This window comes from Parathielavia appendiculata (genome assembly GCF_033297405.1).
Source record: "Parathielavia appendiculata strain CBS 731.68 unplaced genomic scaffold N657scaffold_5, whole genome shotgun sequence".
In the NCBI taxonomy this organism is placed as follows: domain Eukaryota; kingdom Fungi; phylum Ascomycota; class Sordariomycetes; order Sordariales; family Chaetomiaceae; genus Parathielavia; species Parathielavia appendiculata.
The window spans coordinates 1,074,698-1,090,092 of NW_026944224.1; the positions used below are offsets into that span (position 1 = coordinate 1,074,698).

The window sequence follows — 15,395 nt, forward strand, 5'->3', positions numbered from 1 at the left end:
CGCTCCCTTACCCATTCTCGTCTACCACCGCTGAGAGTGAGAACCTGCGTCTCAACCATGACTGTGCTGAACGTACCCTACGATGGGCCTATCGTGGTCTTGGCGTCTTCGAGGACCGTTCTTACTCTCGCAGACGACGCCCTCATGCTCACGCCCGCGACCATCGCCATCTCGGTAACGTCCGGCAAGATCGTATCTGTAGTCCCGCAGGTTCTGCCTCGGAGCTCGTTCCCAACCGGAGTCCTGTATCAGGACTACAGTCCCAAGCTCCTGCTCCCTGGGTTGGTCGATGCTCATGTGCACCTGAATGAGCCAGGACGCACGGAATGGGAGGGCTTCGACACAGGTACCAAGGCCGCTGCCTCGGGCGGCGTCACCACCGTCATTGACATGCCCTTGAACGCCATCCCTCCCACCACCACCCTCATGGGCTTCAAGGAGAAGCTTGCCGCCAGTCAGGGGCAGTGCTGGGTCGACGTCGGTTTCTATGGCGGTGTTATCCCGGGAAATACCCACGAGCTGCTGCCCCTGGTGGAAGCCGGTGTCCGTGGCTTCAAGGGCTTTCTCATCGATTCAGGGGTGAGTGCATGGATAGGGCGTTCTGCTGGGCTGAGTTTGTCAGTATTAATTCGCGAAAAGGTCGAAGAGTTCCCTGCCGTGTCGGCGCAGGATATTGCACTCGCAATGACGACGCTCAAGGACACAGCCACCACACTGATGTTCCACGCCGAAATGGTTCCTCCCATCACCGCCTCAGTAGGCGACGCGGTCCAGCAGTCGGAACCCCCGCTCCGGCCTAGTGGAGAGCTCGACAGCTACAGCACCTTCCTCGACTCGCGCCCTCCGGCGTTCGAGACCTACGCCGTCGAGGAGATCCTATCCATGGCCAACCTCGCGCCGAAACTCCACCTGCACATCGTCCACCTCTCGGCCACAGAATGCATTCCGCTCCTGCGCAACGCGCGCAGAAGCGGCGTCAACATCACGGCCGAGACGTGCTTTCACTACTTAGGCCTCGCGTCCGACGACATACCCGATGGCGACACCAGGCACAAGTGCTGCCCGCCCATCCGGTCGCAGACGAACCAGGACCGGCTGTGGGACGAGATTGCCAACCCCGACGGCTGCATCAAGACCATCGTGTCGGACCACTCCCCCTGCACCCCGGAGCTCAAGCTGCTACCGCCTCATCTCCAAACCGTGTACCGGGAAGGACCCCGGCCGGGCATGCACCACTTTGACTCGGGTATCGACGTAACAATGCCGAAGAAGGAGGAGGAGCAGCTGCTGCAGCTGCAGAAGAAGAACGCGACGACAGAGGAAGATGCCGTGGATCTAATCAACCCTGACGCCGCCTCCCCCGCGCTGCCGCCATTCAGGAAAGAACAAGGCGATTTCTTCGCCGCTTGGGGCGGCATCTCGTCGGTCGGGCTGGGCCTGCCGATCCTGCACACGACGGCGTCGCAGCGGGCCGCGCGCGGGGACGCGGCGCCGTCCATCGTCGACATCGTTCGAATGTGCTGCCAGGCCACGGCGAAGCAGGTCGGGCTGGCGCATCGCAAGGGCGGGCTACGGGTCGGCATGGACGCCGACATCTGCGTGTTTGACGACGACGACGTCTGGACGCTGCGGGCGGCCGAGATGCGTTGGAAGAACCGCTGCTCGCCCTGGGAGGGCCACACGTTCCGCGGCCGGGTCCACGAGACGTGGGTGAGGGGCCAGAGGGTGTTCCAAATCGGCGGGGAGAATGCCGGGTTTGTGGGTGGTAAGCCCATTGGGCAGCCGATCGTTGAGCGACGGACTGCGTGACGTTCGTTGATGAGCCGGTACGGATAGTCAAGTTTGCGTTTTGCTTGTTGAGCGGGCGAAGCGCAAATTGCAGCTGGCGGGTTTGAGATTCTTCAGCGAATACCCGGAATGATTTCTTAGAGGAATGACTTATGAGGGATGAATTGCTGCCTTACTAGATAACTAGATCCAGATACTTCTAATATTACGCTTCAAAGGTAGCTGAGCTGTTCGTCCTCGGGGAGCCCCTACGTTGCAGGTCGCTCTGGACATTACCTGGTATGCGGGGTCATTCTCCCACTCACTTGCCCGGGCGGATCCCCACATGCCATCGACTTGTCTAGAGTTCTCCATTCGAAAGGAACAGTTCTACCGTCTCAGGCGGTTGTGCTGGCTGCACCCTGCGTCTCCCTGGGACACGGCACTGGCTCTTACAAGTGGTGACAACACTCGATGCCCGGCCCCCGAAATGTTACGTGCCACGATTTTGGGCATCATGACAAACATAAGGTAGCACTTCACTTTCGGTTATAACGCAAGCTACCTGATGGTAACAATTGCAATTGTGTTCTGTTTGTCAGACGAGATCTTCACAACATCCTGCTTCCCTAAGGTATCGCCTCACCCGAAGTACGTCCACATCACACAATGGTGAGATTCCAAGAGCGTCCCGATGGCCCTGTCGACCCGTCATACCGAGAAAACCCTTCGATTCCTGACCCGCTTCGCCCAGGCCGTCTGCGAGACACGGCCTTCTACATCCCCGGCTGACAGTCCCTTTCCTCCAACGTCGAATCTATCAAGGCCCGCCGCGGTGTCGGTGCTTTCTTCCGCTGGCTAGAAGGCCTCCTCGCCGCCGCCGCCTTGTACGCACTCATCACCACTATCCTGTCGCTGCTCAAGAAGTTTGCCAACCCGGGCCCAGGCTGCTGCGTTGTTTGTGGGCATTTCTCGCGCTGCATTACGTGCAATACTGTGTAGGAAAGTATTGTACAATGCAAATGCTCTCAACGCCTCCGTATTCGTTGCCGGGCTTCCGAGTCTTTGTGGGGCTATGGGGCGCCGAGCCCCAGGTACAGCGGACAGGGGTGGCTGAAATGAGTCTCCCGCAGCTGAACAAAGCCACGGCTGCCGGGCCCTGGGTAAAGGTGAATTAGGCCATGACAGCGAGGCACGATAAAGGGGGCTTACACAGCTGCACCAAGGTTTTGTGCAAAGAATGGAGTAGGTAAGTAACACTTTTGGGAGGGGTCGGAGTTCGGAGCCTACAGACGCCAACAGACTTGGTGATCATCGTTAGGTAAGTACTCAAGTTCAGGCCAACCTGAACTGTCAGTGGTATCAGCCCCTGCGCTGGGCAACCGACAGGCAAGGAGCACGGAGCAATTCGATGGCTACCTTACTTAGTACCTCCCTATCTGTCCTGCAATTGGTACAGTAATACGAGCAAGCACAATCGGGGAGCTGCAATTCTGTATATAAGTATGATCGCAAAAGAAAGAAAAAAACAAAATACGAGCCCTGGAGAAGGACGAAAGAAAAAAGAGAAAAGAGGCCATGTTGCTCTGGCCTAGGTAGGATTTGTAGAGTTCTCCTTTCTCATCATATTTCGCTATCTGTTGCCTTCGCTGCTTAACCTGACGTCGTCACCCTGCAAGATCTTCCACTGTTGCCATGTGAGTTGGATTGCTTTGTTGGGCCTGAAAATGGCCTGGGCCGCGCCGTTCCTTGTTCTCATCAGCGGCTTCCATTGGCCAGAGCGCTCCACACAATTTCCATCTTCTCATCTGAGTCCTCTCGCGTCGCTTGTTGCTTTACCTACCCCCGGCCCCGGCTCCCTGTTCCGACCACCACGCTCAGCCACTGGAGCAGTCCCTCTTCTTCACTTCCACTCTCTTCGGACAGACTCAAACACCCCAAAGAGACGCCAGCCGCATTGGACAATTGTGATTGTTCGCTGGCGCGCACCTTCGGATTTTGATGGCGATTGAAGATAGCAGTTGAGCGAATAACGGATCCTTCCCCAGAGCACACCCGACGCATCCCCACTCCAACTCCCGAGAAAGACGACCTCTTCGAGAATCAAGCCGAGTCGCCGAGCGCCGCCCCGGAGACAAACAAACCACCATATAGATTCATCCCAAACCGAGTTTCTCGGCAGCTACGAAGCTGCAAGGGCAGCCAATCCCTCGAGAGAGCATGCTCGCCGCCGCCGACCGCGCCTGATCCCGAACCGTGCCTTGTCGAGCCGCAATTGCCGGTTACACACAACATCCCTCATCAGGGCCCCGGAGATGCCCTCCTTTGTGCCGGAGACAAGCACGGCGATTGATTCGCAGTCCTCGGGCGTTGTGCACCTCGACCAGGCCGCCGAGTACGGTATATCCCAATCAAAAGTCAATGGAACCATTGCACGGCAGCCGCACTCGCACACATCAAATGAGAGCTTCGACGGGAGCTTGGCAAATTCGTCCGGCTCATCGACAACCTCGGAGACGTCTATAGAACCTGACCAGCGTACGACCAAAACGTTCTCTTTCCCGCGGAGCATGATTTCACCACATCATGGAAGCACTGGCGGCGGACTGAATGGACTGGGAACTGTCGAGTCCCGGGGCCGAAAACCGCTGCCCTTCAATAACTCGACGACACTGGTGGATCGGACAGTACCGAGCCCAGCGCCCGTAGAGAAAGAACACGACTCGCAGAGCTCGAAAACGAGTGATGGGGTTCCGCGCGTCAGCTCTGGGACTGAACTTCCCTCGTCATCGCACTCTGGGGTTGAGGTATATATCCACCCTGTCAGCAAAGGAGACATTCGTACTGTCGAGAACGGATCATCGTCCCCGGCTCTCGCTGTTGCCAGCGCCCCCGCACTTGGGGCCCAGACTTCCAGCCCCGCCCCGAGTCATAGAACCCAAAAGGCACCCCATCGATTCTCGTCGCCTCCAGTCTATGACCAACCTACCTCGTCCGGCCCGTTGCAAACCCAGCCAGTCCCCGGGATCAAGCATCGCCATACCCTGGAAGTTCCCAAAGTCACCTCCGCACGGGGCTCACGAGACGGAAACGATACCGCCTATTCAAGTGGCAGGTTCTCACCGACCATCGCCCCTGTTGGGGGTCGCAGGGCATCGCTGAACTTGGCGAGGAGGAACACACGGTCGCTCCACTCGGAAGGGCCGCGCGATGAAGTCATTCCAGATGAGGATGCCATGCGGTGGGCAGAGGCGTACAGGCAAAAGCGGGCCAGCAAGAGGAGGAAAAGGGAGATCGAGGATGACGACAGGGTGCTGGTCGGGACCAAGGTGGACGAGACGCATGCGAACTGGGTGACGGCCTATAACATGCTGACGGGCATCCGCGTCTCTGTTTCGAGGACCAACGCGAAGCTCGACCGGCCCCTGACCGACGCCGACTTTGACGTCAAACAGAAATCCACCTTTGACATCGCCGGAAACGAGTTGGTGCCGTCGGCCAAGTACGACTTCAAGTTTAAGGACTACGCCCCTTGGGTGTTCCGCCACCTGCGCGCCCTCTTCCGCCTCGACCCTGCTGACTACCTCATGTCGCTGACCGGCAAGTACATCTTGTCAGAGTTAGGGTCGCCTGGCAAGAGCGGCAGTTTCTTCTACTTCTCCCGGGACTACAAGTACATCATCAAAACCATCCACCACGCCGAGCATAAGTTTCTCCGCAGGATCTTGAAGGATTACTACCAGCACGTCAAGGACAACCCCAACACGCTCCTTTCTCAGTTCTACGGCCTTCATCGGGTCAAGATGCCGTATGGTAGGAAGATCCACTTCGTCGTCATGAACAATCTCTTCCCTCCGCACAGGGATATTCACCAGACCTTTGATTTAAAGGGCTCGACAGTTGGCCGGGACTACAGGGAAGAAGACCTGGAGAAGAATCCGAGGGCGACATTGAAGGATCTCAACTGGCTGCGACGGAAGAGGCATCTCGAGCTGGGCATCCAAAAAAAGCAGCTCTTCCTTGCGCAGCTACATAAGGATGTGCGGCTATTGCAAAGATTGCAGATTATGGATTACTCTTTGCTCATAGGCATACACGATCTTCAACGGGGCAACGAGGAGAACCTGAGGGATAAGACCCTGCGCGTCTTCAATCCCGGCGGTAACAACACCGCGGACGACTTCGACCCGAACTCGGTCCTGATGCGGACCCCGTCCAAGCTGGAAAATCAACGCAAGGCGAGGGAGCTTCGTCAGATGATACAGTCGGAGAAGCCCGTTCCGATGGGTGAGACGAGCAGCAGGATGCCGGACGAACTCGAGGAGGGACAGAACCGGCCGGGGTTCATCTTCTACCAAGACGACGGCGGTTTCCGGGCGACGCACGAAGACAACGCCCCAGGAGAAGAGATCTACTACTTGGGAGTGATTGACTGCCTTACCCACGTATGGTCACCCTCCCACCGCGATGGAATTGTGCAAATCTGACAGTATGAGCAGTACGGTATCATCAAGAAGATAGAGCACTTCTGGAAAGGCCTCTCGAGTGATCGCAGTCAGATCTCGGCCCTGCCGCCGCAGGAATACGGGGAGAGGTTTATCAACTTCATCACGAACGTTACCAAGTCCCAGGAAGAGGCTGCCCGAGCTGCTCATGAACGAGACGCTGCGCTTATGGCTGAGGCGGCTGCCGCCGTCCCACCCGCTCCTAACTACCAGGCTCCGTTGCCCCCGTCCACTTCGCCATCGGGACAAAGGCCAGCCGAACAGCAGACAAGGAATGCGGAAACAGCTGGGCCAGAGGAGAAAGCTCCAGAACGAATATTAAGAAACACCATCACCTCTCCTCCTCCGAGCAGCACCCTCGTAGTCGGCAAGGCCGGTCACGGTCCGAATGGCGCGGCAATGGAGCGCAGAGAGACAACCGTGCTCCCGGTTCTGGAAGAAGCCGCCGAGGGCACATCAACCGGGGACCGCATTCGAAACAGCCACCTGAGCAGCCTAACCGTGGAAAGCGATGCCAGACCGTTGACGCCTGCCAAGGACGGCGACGAAAAGGAACCGGGGTTCGGCAACCCACTCCTAGGCGCTCGCAGCGGCAGCGGCAGCGGCAGCACGTCACGTCCGCCGCCCACTCCGCCGAAAACGGGCCGCGGGTACCCTGGTCAGGGCAAGTCGGAAAGCGCCGACAGCGGGTACGGAGTCGGTGCCAACGGGAGCAGCACCAACAGCGGCCTCAAGAGCCTCACGGGGTCCCAGAAGTCATTGAATATCCGATCGCAGGTCAGCCGCGACAGCCTGGATAAAGCCCTTCCTCCGCTTCCGAGCGCTGCCCCGGCCTATCCACATGGCGTATCGTAGTGCGACAGCGCTATACCGATGGTCGAGCAAGCGCCGGACGCGGTACCGCAAGAGGACAACTTGTTGAAAGATAAATCCGATCGGATGGAGTGGGAGCTTGTTCGGAACAAGTTTTTGCACAGAGTCACGTCAAGTCGAGCCTTGCGCAAGCTCCGCAGTGTCGGGTCGATAGGGCGATGGGTTCCGGGGACCGGAACGGATATGGAAGAGGGAAGGGGAGGGTAACGGTACGAACTTGACTGTACGAGCCTGGGTGGGTTTTTCATCTTGTCATTTGTCTCGTTGCGAACATGATACCACAAACGCATCAAAACAGCATACAACACTAAGCAAGCAGAGCTCTTTTGTCTCCTTTCTCGGTTGTCTTAGTTTCTCTTCTATCAATACATTTTCATACGCTTCTTAGTTCATGTCGTTTGGATCCAGGGTTTCCTGTGTTTGTCATAATCACTCATAGCCGGCCGGGTTTGTTGCTACAGTCGTACTATTGCTCGTTAGATGATAGACCCAATGTATGATATGGAAAGCAATGGACTCTTGTGATGTACGGAGAAAGGCGAGAGTTGGAATCGTCCTTCTACTCTTCCACACTACACTATATGCGCCTGTTCCTCCTTCGAGCATTGGTGGAGCTGGTGCTGTAATGGTTCTGCTACATAGCTATTCGGCCAAGGCTAAGGGGAAGCGAGCTTTCTGCCATGGATTATTCCGCATGCGAAAGCAGTTCGCAATCCTACGGTCGAGAATCGTTTTAAGCCGACACCTAGAGAAGTCTGTAAATGGGTATATATATGATACATGTCTCTGATATTTTACAATTTGCCGCGCTATCACTGTGATCACCTCCTCTCGGTGAAATCCGCCTGCACATCCATCTTATTCGCCCCCTGCGCCTCGAGCTCCTTCAACCTCGCCTTCTTTTGGATATCCTGTACCCGCCACTTCTTGAAATATGTGACCTGCCCCCGTTGTCCCAGATGCTGTCAGCAACCCAACCAAGTGAAGGTAACAGGAAGAAAGAGAAGGGCAAAGGGGTGGGTAGAGGTGAAGAGAGAGGGGAGGGGACAACAAGAAAGAAAGAAAGAAAAAAGGCAGAGAGAGAGGGAAGAGAGACCCACCCACTGCGCAGCGCAATCCTTCTCAAAACGGTCACTCTGGCTCGCGCACGCTCGCGTCGCCTTCTTTTCGTCCTTGAGCGCGTCGACGATGGCGTTTGCGTCGAGGCAGGCGAAATAGGCGTCGCGCGCCTCCCAACACTTTTGGCGCTCGGCGCGCGACGGCGCGACGGCGCCCGTGCGAATTTCGGTTGCGCGCTTGTCGGCTTCAGAGGGGAAGAGGCTCGTTAGGAGGCCCATTGTTGACACTCGTTCACTGAAGGAGGGCTCTATGTTTCGAATTCGGCTGGCTTCGGAGGGTTGGTTGGTTGGTTGGGTAGTTTGGTCTTGTAGGGGACGGAGGGAGGGGTGTGTGTCGGCGGTATTGCCAGTTACGAGACGGAGAAGGGTAGGGGTTTGTTGGAGGTCAATTGGGTTTACCGGAGTTGTGCAGGTTATTGTCGTTGTCGTCGTGGAACTTGGTTGTGAGCTTCGATGTTTCAAGCTCGGGATCTTCCGCTCGTCCAAGATGGGGATTGGGAAAATGACGGAAAGCGGGGCGGTAAGTTCCTTGTCACGAGCGATCAGACCCTGGTTCGTTCAAGATAGTAAATTACCGAAGTGGTTAGGTACTTACTTGTACGGCGCATGTGTCCACGACTCTCCTGTAGGCTCACTTCAACAACTCAACAAGCCATATCAAACTGCTTCAACTCACCATCGACGCACATCAGACGCAAGACAATTTTCCAAGATCGCAACGACTAGCGTTTCCGTTACTGTCGTCAGAAGCAAAGGCACCCGAACCCGGACGACCACAGACTATCTCCCCGAGCCCCTAGTAATAGACCACTGGTCCTCAGATCTTGCGACATTCTGGCTCGAAGACGCATTTGACCCGCCCTCGACTGGGCCACTTCAACGCGATAACGACGATTCTTTCTCCTCGGGCTACTTCAGCATACAGAACCAGTGGTGCCCATGGCGCGCCGGCGGCGGCCGCCGCGCTCGGGCGCCCTCGCCGAACTCCCCCCGCTCAAGATCCTCAGCCAAATCGCCGCCTTGCAGGGCCTGTACTATGCGTCGGCGCTGGTTTTGATGCTCTTCACCGCGCTGGTCGTGGGGATCAGGTTCAGCCTAGACCTCGTCTTTGGCTGGGACACCGTGCGTGGGGACACGACTCAGGGGTGGCTGATGGGGTTCATCTGGATCTTGGACGGCGGCTTGTTGATGTGCGTGCCTGAGCCCCGTTAAACACCCCTTACTCTTTCCTTTTCTTTGCCTCGTGATAAATCTAGTTGCTGACTTTTCGTTGTGGCGAACCAGGGCTGTCGCGATAGTTGTTCTCATCGGCCGCTCCAAGCTCGTGCTCGACTTTGCCCTATCCCTGCACGCCATCCATTTGGTTGTTGTGACGCTGTACTCGGGGCAGCTGCCGCGTCACACGGCGTGGTGGTTTTCGATGGCGCTGGCAAGCGCGGTTGCGGTTGCCATGGGGACGTGGGGATGTCGGTATCGCCAACTGCAGCCAATATCCTTTGGAGGAGGTGGTACTGCATCTATGGCTGGCGGGAGTGGAGGAGAGAATGGCGGTGATACTGGCGAGGGTGGTATAGACGGGGATGAGGAGCAAGGGTTCTCGCGCGGCCGAGGGCGAGGGCGTGGGAGGGACGGGGCCGGCGAGTACGAAATGGCCAACATGGATAGCGAGGCTCCGAGGTAGCGGGATGGGTTATTTGCACCGCTTTTATAGACCATCCGGTCAGAGAAACATGGCCATCGGCGCAGATGGGCATTTTTTGGCCGAATTAGGATTTTATATTTTGCGTCAACTACGCCCACATCCCTATACGCCAATTGACCAGACAAGCCTTGGCAGCATCTGCACACACTATCACCACCCCAATTGTCACTCTGGCGAGTCTGGTTTTGTTCACTGCACTGAAAACAGATGGCCGTCGACAAATATGGGCCCGAGGAGTTCAATGAGCAACCCTAACCCTACACTCATTGTTCTCGGTCAACTGACAATCACCTACACCCGGCTATGACCGGGAATGATGTCTCCACGAACCACGACCGGACACCATCTGCCGAGGATGGTGATCTTCATGGTGTTTCCGAGGCGCAACTGATGAGTATTTCATATTCTTTACTCTTGATGCTGAAGTATATTTTACTTTGTCTTTTCTCAGCATCAAGATAGGTATCAGGCCAATATAACCGACGACTATGTCAACGCTTCTTTTACGACGAATGCAACCTACACGGGCTCTTGTTCATGGGCGTGCCAGACCTCCCCAAAATGTCAGGACCTACGCATCCGCCTCTCCTGTCTCGCGGTTCAACTGGGAAGACCCGCTCGGGTCCAGAAACCTGTTGACCGAGGAAGAACTGGCCATATCCGAAACAGCTGAGCGGTATTGTCAGGAGCGGTTACTGCCACGGGTGCTTCGTACGGCCTCTTTCCCCTTGGACTTCTGGCTTTTGACTGACTTGCTTGACTAATCACTCGGACGCCAGAGGCATACCGAGATGAGCACTACGATCCCAAGATTCTTCAGGAGATGGGTGACCTGGGCCTCCTTGGCGCCACCATCCGCGGATACGGGTGCGCTGGTGTCTCAGCCGTCGCCGGGGCCTTGATCACCCGCGCCGTCGAGCGCGTCGACAGTGGCTATCGGAGCAGCATGTCTGTCCAATCATCACTGGCCATGGGCGCAATCCACGACTTTGGGTCGAAAGAGCTGAAGGAGAAGTATCTCCCGGAGATGGCCAAGGGCAATATCACCGGTGCCTTCGGCCTCACCGAGCCGAACCATGGCAGCGACCCTGGGTCTATGGAAACCGTGGCCCGCGAACACCCGCAAAAGAAGGGCTACTATCTGCTCAAGGGGTCCAAGACGTGGATCACCAACTCGCCCATCGCCGACGTGCTAGTGGTGTGGGCGAAATTGCAGGAGACAGGCAAGATCCGGGGTTTCCTGGTCGATAGGAAGCAGTGCCCGGCGGGGACCCTGGAGACGCCTGCCATCAAGAACAAGACGGGCCTGCGAGCCTCAATTACCGGCATGATCCACCTCGAGGATTGCCCTGTGTCGAAGGAGAACATGTTCCCCGACGTCGAGGGTCTCAAGGGCCCTTTCACCTGTCTCAACAGCGCCAGATACGGCATCGCCCTCGGCGTCATGGGCGCGCTCGAGGATTGCATCGCCAGGGCGCGGGCATACGCCCTCGAGCGCAGGCAGTTTAAGGGCAACCCGCTGGCCAAGTATCAGCTCATCCAAAAGAAGCTGGCAGACGCGGCGACGGATGCCGCCTATGGGACGCTTGCCGCCATCCAAGTAGGCCGGCTGAAGGACGAAGGGAAGGCGACGCCTGAGATGATCAGCATGGTCAAGCGCCAGAACTGCGACAAAGCGCTCCACAACGCACGCGTGCTGCAGGAGATCTTTGGCGGCAACGCCGTCAGCGACGAGTACATGATCGGGCGCCATGTCGCCAACCTCTATGTCACCCAGACCTACGAGGGCCAGAGCGACATTCATAGTAAGTTCGGAGCCGTTCCAGCAGAGGAGTCTTGATTTGACAACAGTCAACTAGGCCTCATTCTGGGGAGGGCCATTACCGGAATCCAAGCCTTCGTATAATGATTGGGTGGGTGGTGTTGGGACGGCTATAGTGCGCTTATCGGGTTGTCGACCTGACTCAGGCTTCAAGTCAATCCCCTGAAATGTCGCAGCGCCATTTCGCTTGCTCCTCCTCTTTTGCTTTCCTCTGTGTTGTGTGCCCATACAAGCCGGAGTGCGGAACCATGTCCATGAAGCCCTCGTTTGAGCTACTCGTCAGACCCTACTGTGGTTTAGATCAATTTATCCCGTATCTATACCTCGCAAACGACTCGATCCTGCGATTTCCTGTTGAGCAATGTGCCGTGGTTGGCTCAGGCTCAAAATTCTTCGATCGAGGATCAGGTCGCTATCCGTAAGGTTTTCAAAGTATGAACCATTTCAGGTTGTTTGGCGGAGGCCCTTCCTAACAGTTTCGCTTAGACTTTGGTTGGATCTTCGTTTGTCACCTGACGTGGTTAGCTGCGTGTGGCGTCGCGTGAGCAAACGGCCTCTCTTAGGTACATAACCCACAGCAGTGATTGGTGGCTGGGGATTGGGCGCTTCCTGCTTGAAAATGCTGGCCCCAAGCCCCACCATCAAAAGCCTGGCTCAGCCCGTCGCCCCGAGTGGAGACTGAACCGCCTTTGCCGACCGCCCACTTCTCCCCTCACTTTCCTTCTTGCAACCCACATCACCTCTAACGACTTCAGACTCATCACTGCGTCTTTGACAAACGAACATTCCCAAGGCTATCTCGCTGTTTCTTGGTAAGCATTTACTGTCGTCGGATATTTCTTTCCGCGTCTTTTTGTTGGAGGCTGCCTTCGCCACAGATGGCTGTTGCAGACCGATTCATCTTGCTTCTTTGCCTTTCCACACGCAGAGAGCTGACGGCCTTATATTCAGCAGCGCCGCCAATCTTTCGACGCCGCACCTCGACGTCAAAACACACATTTTACACACACAGACATGGCCCTGAAGCGCATTAACAAGGAGCTCACCGACCTCGGCCGGTATGTCCTCTTCCAAGCCAACTTGCTTCCTCATCCATCTCCTCTCCCGATTTCCGGATCGCCGTCATGGCCCGGCTTCGGTGGGGCTGAGCTTTGGGCGGGGTTTCCGACCGCGACCCAAAGCCTCGCAACCATTTTGGACGAGATCGAGAGAGGCTTCATATGGATGTTTCTTTCAGGCGGTTTCGGTAGCTAACATTTTTTTCGCAGGGACCCGCCCTCTTCGTGCTCTGCGGGGCCGTCCGGCGATGATCTCGTAAGCTCCTCCGTTGCCCTGCAGCGCGGCTCGCCTTGTCGCCATGCCATCGCGGCATACGGCATTTGACAGCTCAATGTTGGGTGATTCACATGGCTAACGAAGATTTCTTTGCAGTTCCAATGGCAGGCGACGATCATGGGTCCTGTGAGTATTCGTGCACTTCTCGCCTCTGCATCACGATGAGGCGACCGCACCTTCCTTCCGATCTCGATCATCTGAGCGCACCATGCTAATTAACACTGAGCAGAGTGATTCCCCGTATTCTGGCGGTGTCTTCTTTCTTCAGATCCAGTTCCCTACGGACTACCCGTTCAAGCCGCCAAAGGTCCACTTCAACACCAGGATCTACCACCCCAATATCAACGCAAATGGCAGCATTTGCTTAGACATTCTGCGTGACCAATGGAGTCCGGCTTTGACCATATCCAAGGGTATGCAATCCCCCCCCCCCCACTAGGTGTCATTCTTGATCCCGACGGCTAATCTTTTCCCCAGTTCTGCTCTCCATCTGCTCTATGTTGACGGACCCGAACCCCGACGACCCGCTGGTGCCCGAAATCGCCCACGTGTACAAGACGGACCGGGCGAAGTACGAGCAGACGGCGCGCGAGTGGACTCGGAAGTATGCTGTCTAGCGTGGCAGCTTGGGGTGCGCTTGGCTTCACGGAAAGTGGTTCATCGTATTGGTTTCCGGATGCGATATCTGGCTTCCATAGCCCAGTTGGGGTGTAGCTCCCGCGAGGCCCCGCTATCTGCCTCTTGCGAGAGGTGGCAAATCTCAATGTTTGCGAGAAGTGGCGGGGGACGTTCAAGAACCAGGTTCCATGGAGAGCTGATTTTGGGAGCCGTTGGAGGGTTGGCGGAGCATTATGACTGGCCGGCGCCTTAATCATCTATACTGCACCACCTAGCCTGGGAATCGGAAGGGTTTGGTCATTGCATGCTTCTTTGACTAGCCCCATCATTTGGACCATAGCAAATCATGCTCTCCCAGACTGCACCTAAACAGTTTGCCAAGCCAATTTGCCCGTTCTTCGCGGGTACCATTTGAAACGTTTGACGCGGAGTGGCCTGAGCCGTGCAGATACAGAGGCGCTGTATGCCGTGGACTACACAATGCTGGAGCCGGAACCAGCAAAACGAGCGACCAGGTGGCTGTGTCCTTCAGGCTCCACGTTTTCTCTTACAGCATGCGGCTTAGTGCACTGGCGTACACTTCAAATTCTTGTGGTTTTCGTAGCTTGATTTTGCCTTCTTCGTGATTGTTGTGACTGCTGGTGATGTGGTGATGTGGGATAGGAATGGAGATTCCTTGCAGGGGGGCGTTGCTGGAAGGAAAGACAACTGAACCACGAAGGGAGACGATGCTTCCTTATCTGGATGGAGGAGGGGACGACGAGCCCTGAATACATTCAACGCCTCTTTGGAAGGGGAGAAGAGTAAGCCACGATGGGTAGATGGTGCTTCGTACCGATAATAAGGAACCATGCAATGGGCTAAGGTAGACTATGCCCGGGCTGGCGGCGTGTTCTGATGAGGTAAAGAGAGGCAGCTGGGTCGACATGGCCGAGCAGGTCCCTATGGGTCTGTGCCTAGAGCCGTGGACGAGATCTGCGATCTGCTCAGGGATGACGGGAGTCGGCGGAGGGTGTTGGCGATTTGGAGACGAGGTGGAGGGGACGGAAAGCGCGGGAGTGCGCGCGGGCATGTTGCTATGTACGAGCAACTGAATACCATAAGCAGTGCAGTTTTCCTTGATTTCGTCGAGTGAAAGGTTTGCGAGCGTTTATGTCGTTATGCCACTTGAAAATTATTGTCACATACAACACTCGTCGAGATTGAACAGGTCATGGCTGGCCATTCGAGCGTAAGGTATCTGTGCCCACAAAAAGACGTCGAAGTCTGTCTAGAGCAGCCTGTTGGATTGACTGTCCGAGGCCTGCTGACGGATGCTCTCTCGATGTAGTGCCGAGAGCGCCTGAGTTGGTAGAACACGACGACCACAACTTGAAAATATGCAAGGCTTTCGGCAGCGCATTTCGGCAGTCGAATCGGATTCCTCTACACATTTTCGCTGAATCACGAAAATGGAATGGATGACAATCTGACATGGAAATAGCGCCGCAGAAGGTGTGACGTTGGGTTGGCGCTGAAGCTGAATCGCCGCCTGTGTCTCAAGATCCTGGACGAAACAGCAGCCGCAACGTCGACCTCCTTCATGACCAATCAGCCAATCATCGCTTGTCCCCCAGTATATCTGGAGTCGGGTCTGGCAACCTTATTGGTGAGAC

General features: G+C 56.2%; 8 protein-coding genes across 8 annotated transcripts; 6 read left to right on the forward strand and 2 right to left on the reverse strand.

Annotated features, from left to right (window-relative positions):
* Nucleotides 1-293: 293 nt before the first annotated feature.
* N657DRAFT_571933 (uncharacterized protein) lies at nt 294-452 on the reverse strand (the record flags this gene model as incomplete). The annotated part of the gene is made up of 1 exon (XM_062788846.1): nt 294-452. A coding segment is annotated over one exon (159 nt), but the record flags the coding sequence as incomplete, so codon positions are not given.
* Nucleotides 453-658: 206 nt separating this feature from the next.
* Nucleotides 659-1,997, forward strand: N657DRAFT_644683 (Metallo-dependent hydrolase). Its single transcript, XM_062792802.1, has one exon. The coding sequence runs from the start codon at nt 685-687 to the stop codon at nt 1,807-1,809; it is 1,125 nt and encodes a 374-aa protein (XP_062648223.1). The 5' UTR covers nt 659-684; the 3' UTR covers nt 1,810-1,997.
* A 75-nt stretch (nt 1,998-2,072) lies between these two features.
* On the forward strand, nt 2,073-3,068 carry N657DRAFT_391711 (uncharacterized protein). The gene is made up of 2 exons (XM_062787156.1): nt 2,073-2,439; nt 2,522-3,068. The coding sequence occupies exons 1-2, from the start codon at nt 2,336-2,338 to the stop codon at nt 2,943-2,945; spliced, it is 528 nt and encodes a 175-aa protein (XP_062648224.1). The 5' UTR covers nt 2,073-2,335; the 3' UTR covers nt 2,946-3,068.
* Nucleotides 3,069-4,082: 1,014 nt separating this feature from the next.
* N657DRAFT_571907 (SAICAR synthase-like protein) lies at nt 4,083-7,127 on the forward strand (the record flags this gene model as incomplete). The annotated part of the gene is made up of 2 exons (XM_062788844.1): nt 4,083-6,212; nt 6,267-7,127. The coding sequence occupies 2 exons, from the start codon at nt 4,083-4,085 to the stop codon at nt 7,125-7,127; spliced, it is 2,991 nt and encodes a 996-aa protein (XP_062648225.1).
* An 823-nt stretch (nt 7,128-7,950) lies between these two features.
* N657DRAFT_392575 (uncharacterized protein) lies at nt 7,951-9,150 on the reverse strand. Its single transcript, XM_062787157.1, has 4 exons — nt 8,940-9,150; nt 8,663-8,699; nt 8,246-8,532; nt 7,951-8,086 (listed from the first exon to the last, which is right to left on the reverse strand). Exons 1-4 carry the CDS (start codon nt 8,940-8,942, stop codon nt 7,967-7,969), a joined length of 447 nt encoding a protein of 148 aa, XP_062648226.1. The 5' UTR covers nt 8,943-9,150; the 3' UTR covers nt 7,951-7,966.
* Nucleotides 8,867-10,102, forward strand: N657DRAFT_644687 (uncharacterized protein). The gene is made up of 2 exons (XM_062792803.1): nt 8,867-9,453; nt 9,548-10,102. Exons 1-2 carry the CDS (start codon nt 9,203-9,205, stop codon nt 9,942-9,944), a joined length of 648 nt encoding a protein of 215 aa, XP_062648227.1. The 5' UTR covers nt 8,867-9,202; the 3' UTR covers nt 9,945-10,102.
* Nucleotides 10,103-10,134: 32 nt separating this feature from the next.
* N657DRAFT_644689 (acyl-CoA dehydrogenase NM domain-like protein) lies at nt 10,135-12,122 on the forward strand. The gene is made up of 3 exons (XM_062792804.1): nt 10,135-10,676; nt 10,745-11,770; nt 11,825-12,122. Exons 1-3 carry the CDS (start codon nt 10,454-10,456, stop codon nt 11,869-11,871), a joined length of 1,296 nt encoding a protein of 431 aa, XP_062648228.1. The 5' UTR covers nt 10,135-10,453; the 3' UTR covers nt 11,872-12,122.
* A 679-nt stretch (nt 12,123-12,801) lies between these two features.
* N657DRAFT_572194 (ubiquitin-conjugating enzyme) lies at nt 12,802-13,739 on the forward strand (the record flags this gene model as incomplete). The annotated part of the gene is made up of 5 exons (XM_062788871.1): nt 12,802-12,845; nt 13,056-13,101; nt 13,219-13,248; nt 13,352-13,535; nt 13,600-13,739. The coding sequence occupies 5 exons, from the start codon at nt 12,802-12,804 to the stop codon at nt 13,737-13,739; spliced, it is 444 nt and encodes a 147-aa protein (XP_062648229.1).
* Between the last annotated feature and the right edge of the window lie 1,656 nt (nt 13,740-15,395).